Source organism: Somniosus microcephalus, chromosome 17 (assembly GCF_052327205.1).
Source record: "Somniosus microcephalus isolate GS21.2 chromosome 17, FLI_Smic_1.0, whole genome shotgun sequence".
NCBI classification, from domain to species: Eukaryota; Metazoa; Chordata; class Chondrichthyes; order Squaliformes; family Somniosidae; genus Somniosus; species Somniosus microcephalus.
Window position 1 is genome coordinate 81,742,015 of NC_141003.1, and position 14,956 is coordinate 81,756,970.

The window sequence follows — 14,956 nt, forward strand, 5'->3', positions numbered from 1 at the left end:
ATAGCGCCTTTCACGACCACTGGACGTCCCAAAGCGCTTTACAGCCAATGAAGTACTTTTTGAAGTGTAGTCACTGTTGTAATGAAGGAAAAGCGGCAGCCAATTTGCGCACAGCAAGCTCCCACAAACAGCAATGTGATGACCAGATAATCTGTTTTAGTGATGTTGATTGAGGGATAAATATTGGCCCCAGGACACCGGGGAGAACTCCCCTGCTCTTCACAGAATCACAGAAACCCCACAGTGCAGATAGAGGCCATTTCGGCCCATCGAGCCTGCACCGACACATATCCCACCCGATCCCCATAACCCCTACACCAACACATATCCCACCCTATCCCCGTAACCCCACGTATTTAATCCCCCTAACACTAAGGGTCAATTTATCATAGCCAATCAACCTAACCCGCACATCTTTGGACTGTGGGAGGAAACCGGAGCAAACCCACGCAAACACGGGGAGAATGTGCAAACTCCACACAGACAGTCACCCGAGGCCGGATTCGAACCCGGGTCTCTGGCGCTGTGAGGCAACAGTGCTAACCACTATGCCACTGCTCTTCTTCAAAATAGTGCCATGGGATCTTTTACATCCACCTTTAGAGGGCAGATTGGGGCCTCGGTTTAACGTCTCATCTGAAAGACGGCACCTCCGACAGTGCAGCACTCCCTCAGTACTGACCTGGAGTGTCAGCCTAGCTTTACGCACTCAAGTCTCTGGAGTGAGACTTGAACCCTCGACCTTCTGACCCAGAGGTGAGGGTGCTACCCGCTGAGCATCAGCTGACAGCAACTCAGCAGCCCGTTTTACATATTTCCTGATTTTTAGGCAGTCAAATGAAATAAGAATCATAGAATGATACAGCACAGAAGGAGGACATTCAGCCCATCGTGCCTGCGCCGGAAAACTTCTGAAACTCTAGCAAGCCTCACCAATGTAGTGCTGCTCTCTTACCTACCCGACTGTTGCAGCCTCTGGCCTAGACCCTAGACCCTAGACTTGAACAATGCAATGAAAGATCTTCCAGCATTAGGAATGCCAGTCATTGGAAGCTCACTGTTAGAGGGCTGGGACCTCGTGTGTCCTGCTGCAGGATACAATGGCCTGCAGCATCTTAAAGGAATAATAGCACAAAAAAATTGTTTTGGATGGATGCCAGAAAGTTTGCTTACTTGAGGAATGCCTGTGAGTGTAATGGATCCCCATCTTGATTCCTACCCCCAAAATCAGGTGGAATGCAACAGAAAATCTATGCTCGTGTCTTACTTCACGTAAATAGAAACATAGAAACATAGAAGATAGGAGCAGGAGTAGGCCATTCGGCCCCTCGAGCCTGCTCCGCCATTTAATGAGATCATGGCTGATCATCCAAATTCAGTACCCTGTCCCTGCCTTCTCTCCATATCCCTTGATCCCTTTAGCCTTAAGAAATATATCTAACTCCTTCTTGAATATATTTAATGAATTGGCCTCAACTGCCTTCTGTGGTAGAGAATTCCACAGGTTCACCACTCTCTGGGTGAAGAAATTCCTCCTCATCTCTGTCCTAAATGGCTTACCCCTTATCCTTAGACTGTGACCCCTGGTTCTGGACTCACCCGCCATCGGGAACATCCTTCCTGCATCTAGTCTGTCTAGTCCTGTTAGAATTTTATAAGTTTCAATGAGATCCCCTCTCATTCTTCTAAACTCCAATGAATATAGGCCCAATCGACCCAATCTCTCCTCATACGTCATTCCTGCCATCCCAGGTATCAGTCTGGTGAATCTTCGCTGCACTCCCTCCATGGCAAGAACATCCTTCCTGAGATAAGGAGACCAAAACTGCACACAATACTCAAGGTGTGGTCTCACCAAGGCCCTGTACAACTGCAGCAAGACATCCTTGCTCCTGTACTCAAATCCTCTCGCTATGAAGGCCAACATACCATTTGCCTTCTTAACTGCCTGCTGCACCTGCATGCTTACCTTCAGCGACTGGTACACAAGGACACCCAGGTCTCGTTGCACTTCCCCTTCTCCCAATCTATTGCCGTTCAGATAATAATCTGTCTTCCTGTTTTTGCCACCAAAGTGGATAACCTCACATTTATCCACATTCTACTGCATCTGCCATGCATCTGCCCAATCACCCAACCTGTCCAAATCATACTGGAGTTTCTCGGCATCCTCCTCACAGCACACACGCCCACCCAGCTTTGTGTCATCTGCAAACTTGGAGATATTACATCTAGTCTCCTCGTCTAGATCATTAATATATATTATGAATAGCTGGGGTCCTAGCACCGATCCCTGCGGTACCCCACTAGTCACTGCCTGCCACTCGGAAAAAGACCCGTTTATTCCAACTCTTTGATTCCTGTCTGCCAACCAGTTCTCTATCCAAGACAGTACCTTAATTGAACCGATACATTATTACAACACTAGATGGTGGTCTTACAGCAAGGCAGGCTATCTCAAACTGTATCTGAATGAACAAGCGCAAAGTTGGCTTGGATATTTTAAGAAATACTTAACCGGCATATTTATTTCCTTTAAACATAGTTTGTTCTGGACGTGGTTCCTAATTTTCCACCAACATTGGCTCCACTGAGACGTTGTGAGCAGAGCAAAAAAGACCCCTTCTGCATGACATTTGTGTAGGTTAAGAATATTAATTAACCCTTAGGGAAGGGCAGGGCCACACACTATTGCCAATGAAAAGAAAAAAAAAATCTCTGAATGCCTGAAATTTTAAATCAAAGGAGCCAGTGGCAGGAATATGCAATCAATCAACCACCACCAGAAAGAGAAAGATCGAAGCATCGAAGAAGCAAAGAGGGAGGCCATTTCCAGTCAATGTGAAAATCGGGAGAGGTGTCTAACGGGCGGCTGATCTGATATCACGCGTTTTACACTGACGGCAAAAGTTAAATTGACTCCCATTGTACCTGCACCAGCTGTTTGCTGCAACAATCCAAAACTAATCCCGCTCTCTCCTTGTACCTTCCTCCGTTTCAGCTGTTTATCCACTTTTTCCCCTTAAGAGATGCAATGGTTCCTGCCTCAGCTGCTCTCTATGGTAAAGCATTCCCTGCCCCAAAAACTTGTCGCATGAAGAAATTTCTCCCAACCCCTTCGGTGACAATTTTAAATTGATGATGCCTCGTCACTGATTCCCCAATGTTTGTGAGATATTTCTTCAAAGGTGGCACAGTCAGGCTGAAGAAGCACCTGCATGGGGAAGAACAATGGGTAGCACTCAAGGGTATAAAAATGCTACTATTACAATGTTAATGGGTGTAATGGCTTTTATAATGTAGGAAAGGGATGCAGACAGATGTTTACTGTACAAGGGGCATCACTACCACGGTTTCTTCATATATATAAACACAGAGCCACTTCTGTCCCATTGTTTAAACATTTTGGCACTGTGTAGTTCATATCATAGAATCATAGAATGGTTACAGCACAGATGGAGGCCATTTGGCCCGTCGAGCCCGTGCCGGCTCTCTGCAAGAACACTTCAGCTAGTCCCACTCACCCGCCCTTTCCCCGTAGCCCTGCAAATTTCTTTCCTTCAGGTATTTATCCAATTCCCTTTTGAGAGCCACAATTGAGTCTGCCTCCACCACCCTTTCAGGCAGTGCATTCCAGATCCTAACCACTCGCTGCGTAAAAAAGTTTTTCCTCATGTCGCCTTTGGTTCTTCTGCCAATCACCTTAAATCTGAGTCCTCTGGTTCTCAACCCTTCCGGCAATGGGAACAGTTTCTCTCTACTCTGCCCAGACCCCTCATGAACACCTCGATCAAGTTCATATAAATACAAGGGTTAGTTAGCGGTTGAAATCATTTTCTAGAACTGCATGTTGAAAAAAATTTGTTTTAAATCTCATTAATAATAGTTCCTTTTCCACTTTACCTTAAATAATGAGTAGAGTTTTCAAAAAACAGAAACTCTGTACCCGAAAGGTTAACTTGTCTTTTCCCTTTACAGATGCTGAATGACCTGCTGTGTGGCATGGTAACACCACTGCACAGAACAAGGAAGCCATCCAGAGAGTTGTGAATACGGCAGAAAAGGTCATCGGGTGTGCACTTCCGTCCATCGAGGAGATCTTCCAGACCAGGTGCCGGAACAAGGCCCGCTCCATCATCCAGGACCCCAATCACCCTGGGCACAAACTGTTCTCCCTCCTGCGGTCCGGACGTCGGTACCGCAGCATCCGAACCAGGACCAGCAGGTTTAAGAACAGTTTCTATCCACAGGCAGTGCGCCTACTGAACTGCTAACCGCACTGCCCCATATATTATAGTTATATGTTTATGTAAATATATATATTATACTTATATTACCATATATTTACCATATTACATTACTATTATTTCCAGTGGTAATTGAGGCTTTTTTGCACTATTCACCATATCCTGCAACTCAGACTGTTATTGCTATACTTTCTGCTTATTTGCTTATTGTTTTTATTTATACTTGTTTTTATTTTTTGCTTTTATATTTATATGCTTGTATTGTGGGAGTGAGTGGGGAGTAAGCATTCCATTGTACTAGTTACATATGGCAATAAAATGATCTTGAATCTTGAATCTTGAATCTTGTATTTAGAGTTTTCTTTCAGATTTCCAGCATTCGCAGTTTTTTTCAAACTTTTATTAGTAGGGTTTATAATATGGGCAGACCAGTTTATTCCCTGCCTGCTGTAACTGGCTGCTCCCAAAGCTGTATTTACCCGATTTTTAGCTGCACAAATGGATCCACACATGGCGGAGAATTTCCTCTGTTCACTACTTTGAAGCAAAATTGTAAACACGCCCTTTCTATTCCTTTCCTTTGATTTTGAAGATGACAAACAGAGGAATTCTTACCCCACAAACATCATCCTGATGTTGGTAATCAACTGGGAATGTCCCCATACAGGTAGACTATCCTTTATCCGAAAACCTTGGGACCAGCTGAGTTTCGGTTTTTGGAATTTTTCAGATTTCAGAAAGTATTGGGAAATTTGTCGGGGGTGGGGGTCGGCAGGGGGTTGGGGTCGGCGGGGGGGTCGGTGGGGGGTCGGGGGTGGGGGTTGGCGGGGGGTCGGGGTCGGCGGGGGGAGCCGGCGGGGGGTCGGGGGTGGGGGTCGGCGGGGGGTGGGGGTCGGCGGGGGGGGTTGGGGGTGGGGGTCGGCGGGGGATCGGGGGTGAGGGTCGGCGGGGGGTCGGGGTCGGTGGGGGGTCGGGGGTGGGGGTCGGGGGGGAGAAAAGAATATCGGACGGGCCGCGGTTCGGGTCGGGGGTCGGGTCGGGCCAGGGGGGAGAAAAGAATATCGGACAGGTCGGGGGTCGGGTCGGGTCGGGTGGGGGGTGGTGGCGGGGGAGAAAAGAATATCGGACGGGCCGCTGCAGCTATCGGACGGGCCGCTGTATTGTCGGGTTCACTCTCCCGGTACCTCCTTCACACTGCCCGGCTCGGCCTGCAATCTTCTACCCAGGAGGGAACTCTGTGACCCTCTGCCCTGCTCAGCGTAAGTCGTGTGCCACTCTGGTCATGTCGTGCGCATGACTTACGCTGAACGAAAAAACTTTCGGTTTTTAGAGGTTTTCGGTTTTCGGAAGTTCGGATAAAGGATAGTCTACCTGTATTTGCAAATTAACGCCAAGCCCAATGTTATGGCTCATAAAAGATCCCACGGCACTATTTCAAAGAGCAGGGGCGTTCTCCCCGGAGTCCTGGGGCCAATATTTATCCCCCAACCAACATAACAAAAACAGATTATCTGGGTCATTATCACATTGCTGTTTGTGGAAGCTTGCTGTGCGCAAATTGGCTGCCGCGTTTCCTACATTACAACAGTGAGTACACTTGAAAAGCGTAAAGCTGTGAAGCGCTTTGAGATGTCCGGTGGTCGTGAAAGGCGATATATAAATGCAAGTCTTTCTTTTCTTTCATAATAGTTTAGCCAGTCCTGTTGTAAATGTGTCTTTGGCTTGTGTCTGTTGTGATGATTGTGTCTCAGCCCAACTTCACATTGTAAATGGTCAGGCCCATTATCTGCTCACGGGGAAGAAAGTAAATCAGCCTGACCCTGGTGACCTCAAAGAACAGAGGTAACAGTAACAGAGCTGTTACCAACAACAACAGCAACTTGTATTTATATAGCTCCTGTAAGGTAGTAAAACGTCCCGAGGCGCTACACAGGATTGTTATAAGACAAAAATTTGACACCGAGCCACATAAGAAGAAATTAGGGCAGAAGCTTGGTCAAAGAAGTAGGTTTTAAGGAGCATCTTAAAGGAGGAAAGAAAGGTAGAGAGGCGGAGAGGCGGAGAGGTTTAGGGTTGAGCGATCATAATCAGGGCTGCTCAAGAGGCCACAGTGATAGTGCTGGTTTGGTAAAGTCAAAAATATAGAGAGAAAGAAATACTTCCACTTCTGTAACACCTTTCACGACCACCGGACGTCCCAAAGCGCTTTACAGCGAATGAAGCACTTTTTGAAGTGTAGTCACTGTTGTGATGTAGGAAACGCGGCAATGAAAGTACGAATCTGTCACATATTATCCATATGAAGTACTTTGAGAAAATTATCAAGGTGTGTTTGTTCCCCAACACATTTCACATATTCAGGCTGCACCTTCTGGATCACAACTACATTGCCAAGGGCAGAGATACCCTCAGAGAGAGGGAAATTAGAGCACAGCTAAACATGAGCAATTCTTGTGGCTTTCCTGGTGAATGAGAGCAGAATGGCATTGTTGAAGAACTAAGAACTGGTTGCCTGGCTAGCCTTCTCCCCAGTGAATGTTACCGGGCACAAGGGGACCTAAAATTGTTGCAATTAAACAATTAAAGCCACACCAATAGGCCATCTGGTCAACCAGCTAACCATGAGAGCCCTACTAAAGTTGATTTTCATCCTGGGTGAGGTTTATCCGTAACACCAGTGGAACTTCCTGCAGTTTTGCTTGTATTGCTGGAACGCATACCAACAACACCTTGCATTTATATAGCGCCTTTAACGTAGTAAAACGTCCCAAGGCGCTTCACAGGAGCGTTATCAATCAAAGATTGACACTGAGCCAGGTAAGGAGATATTAGGACAGATGACCAAAAACCTGGACAAAGGGGTAGGCTTTAAAGAAAGAAAAAAAGAAAGACTTGTATTTCCATAGCGCCTTTCACAACCACTGAACATCCCAAAGCGCTTTACAGCCAATGAAGTACTTTTTTGAAGTGTCGTTACTGTTGTAATGTAGGAAATGCAGCAGCCAATTTGCGCACAGCAAGCTCCCACAAACAGCAATGTGATAATGACCCAGATAATCTGTTTTTTATTATGTTGAGTAAGGGATAAATATTGGCCCCAGGACATCTCCGCTGCTCTTCTTCGAAATAGTGCTGTGGGATCTTTTACGTCCACCTGAGAGGGCAGACGGGGCCTCAGTTTAACGTCTCATCTGAAAGACGGCACCTCCGACAGTGCAGCACTCCCTCAGCACTGCACTGGAGTGTCAGCCTAGATTTTTGTGCTCAAGTCTCTTGGAATGGGACTTGAACCCACAACCTTCTGACTCTGGAGGCAAGAGTGCTGCCCACTGAGCCACAGCTGACAGAAGCATCGTAAAGGTGCAGAGAGAACTGGAGAGGTGGAAAGGTTTAGGGAGGGAATTCCAGAACTTAGGGCCCAGGCAGCTGAAGGCACGGCCGCCAATGGTGGAGTGATGAAAATAGGGATGCTCAAGAGGCCAGAATTGAAGGAGTGCAGAGATCTCGGAGAGTTGTACTACTTGAGTTCTGGGCGATAGAGATTTCTGCATGGATGAGTGTCAGCTGTTCAACACAGCTGCATTATATACTCTAGCCGCCTTCTCCAATTTTCTCCTCTCCTCTAGGTGTTGACTTAACTTCAGAATATGGCTCCACCAGATCGGGCTGCCCTCTGTGCGACATAAACAGTCAGCAAGATATTTGAGTGTGGAATCACAGTCAAATGGGATCCTGTTCTCCCATACCTGCAAATGTCTAAAAAACCACACGTAAAAAAACTGCCTTATCTCACTGTCAGCTTTAAGATTTCTACTCCACTTATTTTCTGCGCTCCTCCAATTCTGGCATCTTGCGCATCCCCTATTTTAATTGCTCCATCATTGGTGGCTGTGCTTTCAGTTGCTTGGGCACTAAGCTCTGGATTTCCCTCCCTAAACCTCTCCGCCTCTCTTTCCTTCTTTAAGATGCTCCTTAAAACCTAACTCTTCGACCAAGCTTTTGGACCTCTGTCCTAATATCTCCTTACGTAACTCTGTGTCAATGCTTGTCCGACTACGCTCCTGTGAAGCACCTTGGGATGTTTTACTATGTTAAAGGCGCTACATAAATGCAAGTTGTACTGCAACTATGTAAACATCAGACTAAATAAAAAACAATATGAACTATCCTTCCTACGAAGCAAGCAAATCCTCCTGAAATGTTTCTGCAAACACACAACAATCTGAGAATTTTCTGTTGTAATACGGACAAACCATCCAAAAGGTAATGTTTTAATCTGTATGTATGGCCGGTAAGAAAATGTTCAACTTTAGTGTCAGCAGAAACTACATAATTATTCCTTAAAAGCGCCTTTGAAATTCTTTATTAGAAAAGGTACTTATCGCGAAAACTGATTAAAAAGGAAACTCCGACTCTAAATAACTTATGTTTAATGCATACAGCCTTTCTTCAATATCTAGGACCGGTGGTAATTCATTTTAAAAATCATTTTATCTGCATCGGAAAAAGTCAGTTTCAAAACGTGTGTTTTCCCTCTTTACTGAGAGCAGCCATTAGCCAAACTGGAAACAGCAGTAACTCTTTTGACACCAAGTAATAACGCCAGAAGGCTATCGGCCACACAGGAAACTAAAATATCAGTGCATAATAGCCTTTTTTTTTTAATTGAGGAGTTCATTTAAAAATATTCTACTGCAAAGTAGCTTTCTGTATATTATTGCAGACTTGCAGTCTGTTGAAAAGAGGGAAAGAGTATAAATTTAAAGCACGCGGACTCTTAAGTTTTCCTATCTGTTAGTCAGCAGCAGGTAACCCCTGACACCATCATCTGGTGACTAAAGGTTATGAGCGTATCTTCAAAACAGTTAATGGCTGCTCCCAGGTAAATGGAGAAAGCTTTTACTTTGAAAGTTGAATTTTTACTGAACAGAGGAAATGATTAAATAATAATACTTGGAACCGGATAATAAAGAAGTGTTCAGTATATATTAAATGCAAGTTAGCAGTCTGAACTTCCTTTTCAGTTGTCTAGATGGCAAAGAACATTCAGATATTTCCTTTAATCTTGTGTTACTCGTATGAAGAATAAACCTTAGCAGATCGGAACAGTATATGTGGTAATGAAGTTTTTCTTAATACAGCAAAATAAAGATTATGAATAGAGATATAAAGATGAATAGATAGCTGAGTAGTTGCTTAAAGAACATAAAAGGGAGGAATCATCATTAAGATAATGCCTTATCGCATCATTGAAACTTCTCCAAAGTCGTGGCTCAGTGGGCAGCACCCTCGCCTCTGAGTCAGAAGGTTGTGGGTTCAAGTCCCACTCCAGAGACTTGAGCACAAAGATCCAAGCTGACACTCCCAGTGCAGTATTGAGGGAGTGCTGCACTGTCGGAGGTGCCGTCTTTCGGATGAGACGTTAAACCGAGGTCCTGTCTGCACTGTCAAGTGGACGTAAAAGATCCTATGGCACTATTTCTCATTGAAACGTATAAAATTCTGACAGGGCTAGACAGACTGGATGCAGGGAGGATGTTTCCCCTGGCTGGGGGGTCTAGAACGAGGGGTCACAGTCTCAGGATACAGGGTAGGACACTTAGGACTGTGATGAGGAGAAATTTCTTCACTCAGGGTGGTGAACCTGTGGAATTCTCTACCACAGAAGGCTGTGGAGGCCAAGTCACTGAATATATTTAAGAAGGAGATCGATAGATTTCTAGACACAAAAGGCATCAAGGGGTATGGGAGAGAGCGGGAATATGGTATTGAGAGAGAGGATCAGCCATGATCACATTGAATGGCGGAGCAGGCTCAAAGGGCCGAATGGCCTACTCCTGCTCCTATTTTTCTATGTTCTATGTCCATTCACAGGCTCACCATGGGCATTCAAGGGGCAGTCTACATTCTCCAACCTACCCCCACCCCCTCCGATTTTTCTCTGGCCGCTGCCCATTTTTCTGGCAAGAAACAGGCAGGCGGTAGTTGAAAATCCCCCTGAAGTGAGGCCGTAAAGGACCATTTGAATTCACAGGGTGCAGTATAACTTCAGCCTCAGTCACTCCCTCCAGTTTCTGGGAATACACTTGTACGCTTTCATATTCCTCTTGTAGATCTGCCAAAGACTCATACAGCACAGAAGGCGGCCATTCGGCCCATTGTGTCTGTGCCGGCTCTTTGAAAGAGCTATCCAATTAGTCAAACTCCCCACTCCGCCAGTGCGGTGCTGAGGGAGCGCTGCACTGTCGGAGGTGCCGTCTTGCAGATGAGACGTTAAACCGAGGCCCCTCCTGCTCTCTCAGGTGGACGGAAAGATCCCATGGGCACTATTTCGAAGAAGAGCAGGGGAGTTATCCCTGGTGTCCTGGGGCCAATATTTATCCCTCAATCAACATCACTAAAACAGATGATCTGGTCATTATCACGCTGCTGTTTGTGGGAACTTGCTGTGCGCAAATTGGCTGCCGCGTTTCCTACATTACAAACAGTAACATAGAAATATAGAAGATAGGAGCAGGAGTAGGCCATTCGGCCCCTCGAGCCTGCTCCGCCATTCAATGAGATCATGGCTGATCATCCAAATTCAGTACCCTGTCCCTGCCTTCTCCCCATATCCCTTGATCCCTTTAGCCTTAAGAAATATATCCAACTCCTTCTTGAATATATTCAATGAATTGGCCCCCACTGCCTTCTGTGGTATTGAGAGAGAGGATCAGCCATGATCATATTGAATGGCGGAGTGACTACACTTCAAAAACGGCTTCAATGGCTGTAAAGCGCTTTGGGACGTCCGGTGGTAGTGAAAGGCGCTATAGAAATGTAAGTCTTTCTTTACTACCCCACCCCTTCTTTCCCCATCGCCCTGCAAGTATCAAGTGTACCTCCAAGTAAAAAAGGAACTTTAAATGAATAATTTTTTTCACAGATCTGTGTGGGTTGTACTTTTTTTTAAACAAAAAAAAGAGAACAGAAAGTGTAGGAGGCGACTGGGCTGATCCAGTGCGGGGGGAGGGGGGCACCTCCAGTAGCTGGTGTGTGTTGTGTTCAGCCCCAGGGGGGCTCGGCAGTCAGTCAGTCAGTCAGTGAGTCAGTTCGGGCTGAAGCTGGGGAGTTTCAGGCTGCAAGAGCTCGGCAAAGGGCAGCTGGACAATGATCGTCCTGCTCTTACTGTGCGCCTCTCTGGCCGTTTGGGGACAGGACCCTCGGGTTGCGGACGGCGAGCTCGGCACAGATTCCCATTCTAAACCTGTAAGTGAACATAAGAGGCATTTAAACCGGAGTACTTTTACATGTCTAAGTTTAATGAAATAAGTTAAAACAAAATAACTGTACTAGACTAAAGACCTGAATAAAGGTTCATGTATTCAACGGCGAAAGGGAAATCATTTATCTCATTAAATTTACATAGCTTGTATTTTCTATCATTTTATATCTGATCGAATTTATAAAGTTTAGCAGTATATTTGCATTAAAATGACATAATGGCACAAGAATTCGACCGTATACAAATAACCAACCTATTCTGAGATAATGGTTACTTTATTTTTTTTATATATAAATGTGTCTTTTCCCTTAAGGAATCTCAGCGTCTACCGAGACAGGCCGTTGTTTTGCCCAGATCGGTAAGTTATTGGATCTTTGGTTTCTCGAATTATCCTTTGGGTTGATAAGATAGAGAGCAACAGGACTGTGCAGGAACTTTACAGTTCTTGGCCCCTGTGCCAGTGCAGCTTTTAATGGACCACGTCAGTTTGCAGGAGTCCAGAGGGTCTGTTGGTGAAGTATTGGTGGTGGCACTGCTTTCAGGGAGGGGGATCTACACCAACACTGTTAGAGGGGCTAAGGCTCCAGAACATGCACCTTATCTGTCACTTCTAGTTCGCGTCTGAAGGCTCCTGTATCTTCTGTTGCAAAAAACGCAGCGCCATCTGGAGCATGGCCCAGAAAGGAAATTAAACATCAAATCGTCAACGATGCAAATCAAGAAACAAACTTGCATTTATATAGAGACTTTTTAAGTCCTCAGGACATCCAGAGACTTTTGGTACCAGTCATTGTTTATTGAAGTGTAGCCACTGATGTTTTGTAGGCAAGCTCGGCAAAGCTTCTTCCGCAGCACCATCCCAAACTCGTGATCTCCACCACCTAGAGGGACAAGGGCAGCAGGTGCATGGGAACCTCCAGGTTCCCCTCCAAGTCACACACCATCCTGACTTAGAAGTATATCACCGATCCTTCGTCGCTGGGTCAAAATCCTGGAACTCCCTCCCTAACAGCGCTGTGGGAGCACCTTCACCACAAAGACTGCAGCAGTTCAAGAAGGCAGCTCACCACCACCTTCTCAAGGGCAATTAGGGATGGGCAATAAATGCTGGCCTTGCCAGCAACGCCCACATCCAGAGAATTTTTTTAAGTGGCCATTTTGGTACAGCAAGATCCCAGAAACTGCAAATGAGATGAATGACCAATAATCTATTTTGATGGTACTAGCTGTGAATATTAGAGATATGAATATATATATATATATATAGGTCTAAGAGCGTTAAAAAAACAAGCCTGAACGCTTTGTGTCTTAATGCGAGGAGCATTCGTAACACGGTGGATGAATTAGCTGTGCAAATAGAGGTAAACGGATATGATATGATTGGGATTACGGAAATATGGCTCCAGGGTGGCCAAGGCTGGGAACTCAACATCCAGGGGTATTCAATATTCAGGAAAGATAGGCAAAAAGGGAAGAGGAGGTGGGGTAGCATTGCTGGTTAAAGAGGAGATTAACACAGTAGTAAGGAAAGATATTAGTTCTGATGATGTGGAATCTGTATGGGTAGAGCTGAGAAATACCAAGGGGCAGAAAACGTTAATGGGAGTTGTATACAGACCCCCAAACAGTAATGCTAAGTTTGGGGATGGCATTAAACGGGAAATTAGAGATGCGTGCAATAAGGGAACAGCAGTTATCATGGGTGACTTTAATCTACATATAGATTGGGCTAACCAAATTAGTAACAATACTGTGGAGGAGGAATTCCTGGAGTGCATATGGAATGGTTTCCTGGACCAATATGTCGATGAACCAACTAGAGATCAGGCCATCTTAGACTGGGTATTATGTAATGAGAAAGGATTAATTAGCAATCTTGTTGTGCAAGGCCCCTTGGGTCGGAGCGATCATAATATGATAGAATTCTTCATTAAGATGGAGAGTGAAGTAGTTGACGCAGAGACTAGGGTCCTGAATTTAAATAAAGGAAACTATGATGGTATGAGGCGCGAGTTGGGTAGGATTGATTGGGGAATGTCACTCAAAGGGTTGACGGTGGATAGGCAATGGCAAACATTCAAAGATCGCATGGATGAACTACAGAATTTATTCATCCCAGCTTGGCATAAAAATAAAACTAAAAAGGTGACTCAACCATGGCTAACAAGGGAAATTAGGGATAGCATAAGATCCAAGGAGAGGACATATAAATTGGCCAGAAAAAGCAGTAAACCTGAGGATTGAGAGCTGTTTAGGATTCAACAAAGGAGGCCAAAGGGATTAATTAAGAGGGGGAAAATAGAGTATGAGAGTAAGCTTTCAGGGAACATAAAAACTGACTGTAAAAGCTTTTATAGATATGTGAAGAGAAAAAGATTGGTGCAGTCAAGCGTAGGTCCCTTGCAGTCAGAATCAGGGGAATTTATAATGGGAAACAAAGAAATGGCAGACCAATTAAATACATACTTTGGTTCTGTCTTCACAAAGGGAGGACACAAATAACCTCCCAGAGATGTCATGGAACATAGGGCCTAATGAAAGGGAGGAACTGAAAGAAATCAGTATTTGTAGGGAAATGGTGTTAGGGAAATTGACGGGATTGAAGGCCGATAAATCCCCAGGGCCTGATAATCTACATCCTAGGATACTTAAGGAAGTGGCCCTAGAAATAGTAGATGCATTGCTGGTCATCTTCCAAAATTCGATAGACTCTGGAACAGTACCCATGGATTGGAGGGTAGCTAATGTTATGCCACTATTCAAAAAAGGTGGTAGAGAGAAAACAGGGAATTACAGACCGGTAAGCCTGACATCGGTAGTGGGGAAAATGCTAAAGTCCATTATAAAAGATGTAATAGCAGAGCACTTGGAAAACAGTGACCGGATCAGACAAAGTCAACATGGATTTACAAAGGGTAAATCGTGCTTGACTAATCTACTGGAATTTTTTGAGGATGTAACTGGTAAAATAGATAAGGGAGAACCAGTGGATGTGATGTATTTGGACTTTCAAAAGACGTTCGATAAGGTCCCGCACAAGAGATTAGCGTGTAAAGTTAAGGCACATGGGGTTGGGGGCAAGGTATTGACTTGGATAGAGAACTGGTTGGCAGACAGAAAGCAAAGAGTTGGAATAAACGGGTCTTTTTCCGAGTGGCAGGCAGTGACTAGTGGGGTACCGCAGCGATCGGTCCTTGGACCCCAGCTATTCACAATATATATTAATGATCTAGACGAGGGAACTAGATGTAATATCTCCAAGATTGCAGACGACACAAAGCTGGGTGGGCGTGTGTGCTGTGAGGAGGATGCCGAGAAACTTCAGCATGATTTGGACAGGTTGGGTGATTGGGCAGAAGCATGGCAGATGCAATATAATGTGGATAAATGCGAGGTTATCCACTTTGGTGTCAAAAACAGGAAGGCAGATTATTATCTGAATGGC

At 45.1% G+C, this 14,956-nt stretch overlaps 1 protein-coding gene across 1 annotated transcript in view; it reads left to right on the top strand.

Moving 5' to 3' along the window:
- Positions 1-11,349: 11,349 nt before the first annotated feature.
- itih5 (inter-alpha-trypsin inhibitor heavy chain 5) overlaps positions 11,350-14,956 on the top strand; it is a 97,279-nt gene continuing 93,672 nt past the window's right edge. The window contains exons 1-2 of the mRNA XM_086010749.1: positions 11,350-11,495; positions 11,825-11,869. Coding sequence (XP_085866875.1) covers positions 11,397-11,495; positions 11,825-11,869 — 144 coding nt within the window. The 5' untranslated portion in view covers positions 11,350-11,396. The remainder of the gene's footprint in view (positions 11,496-11,824; positions 11,870-14,956) is intronic.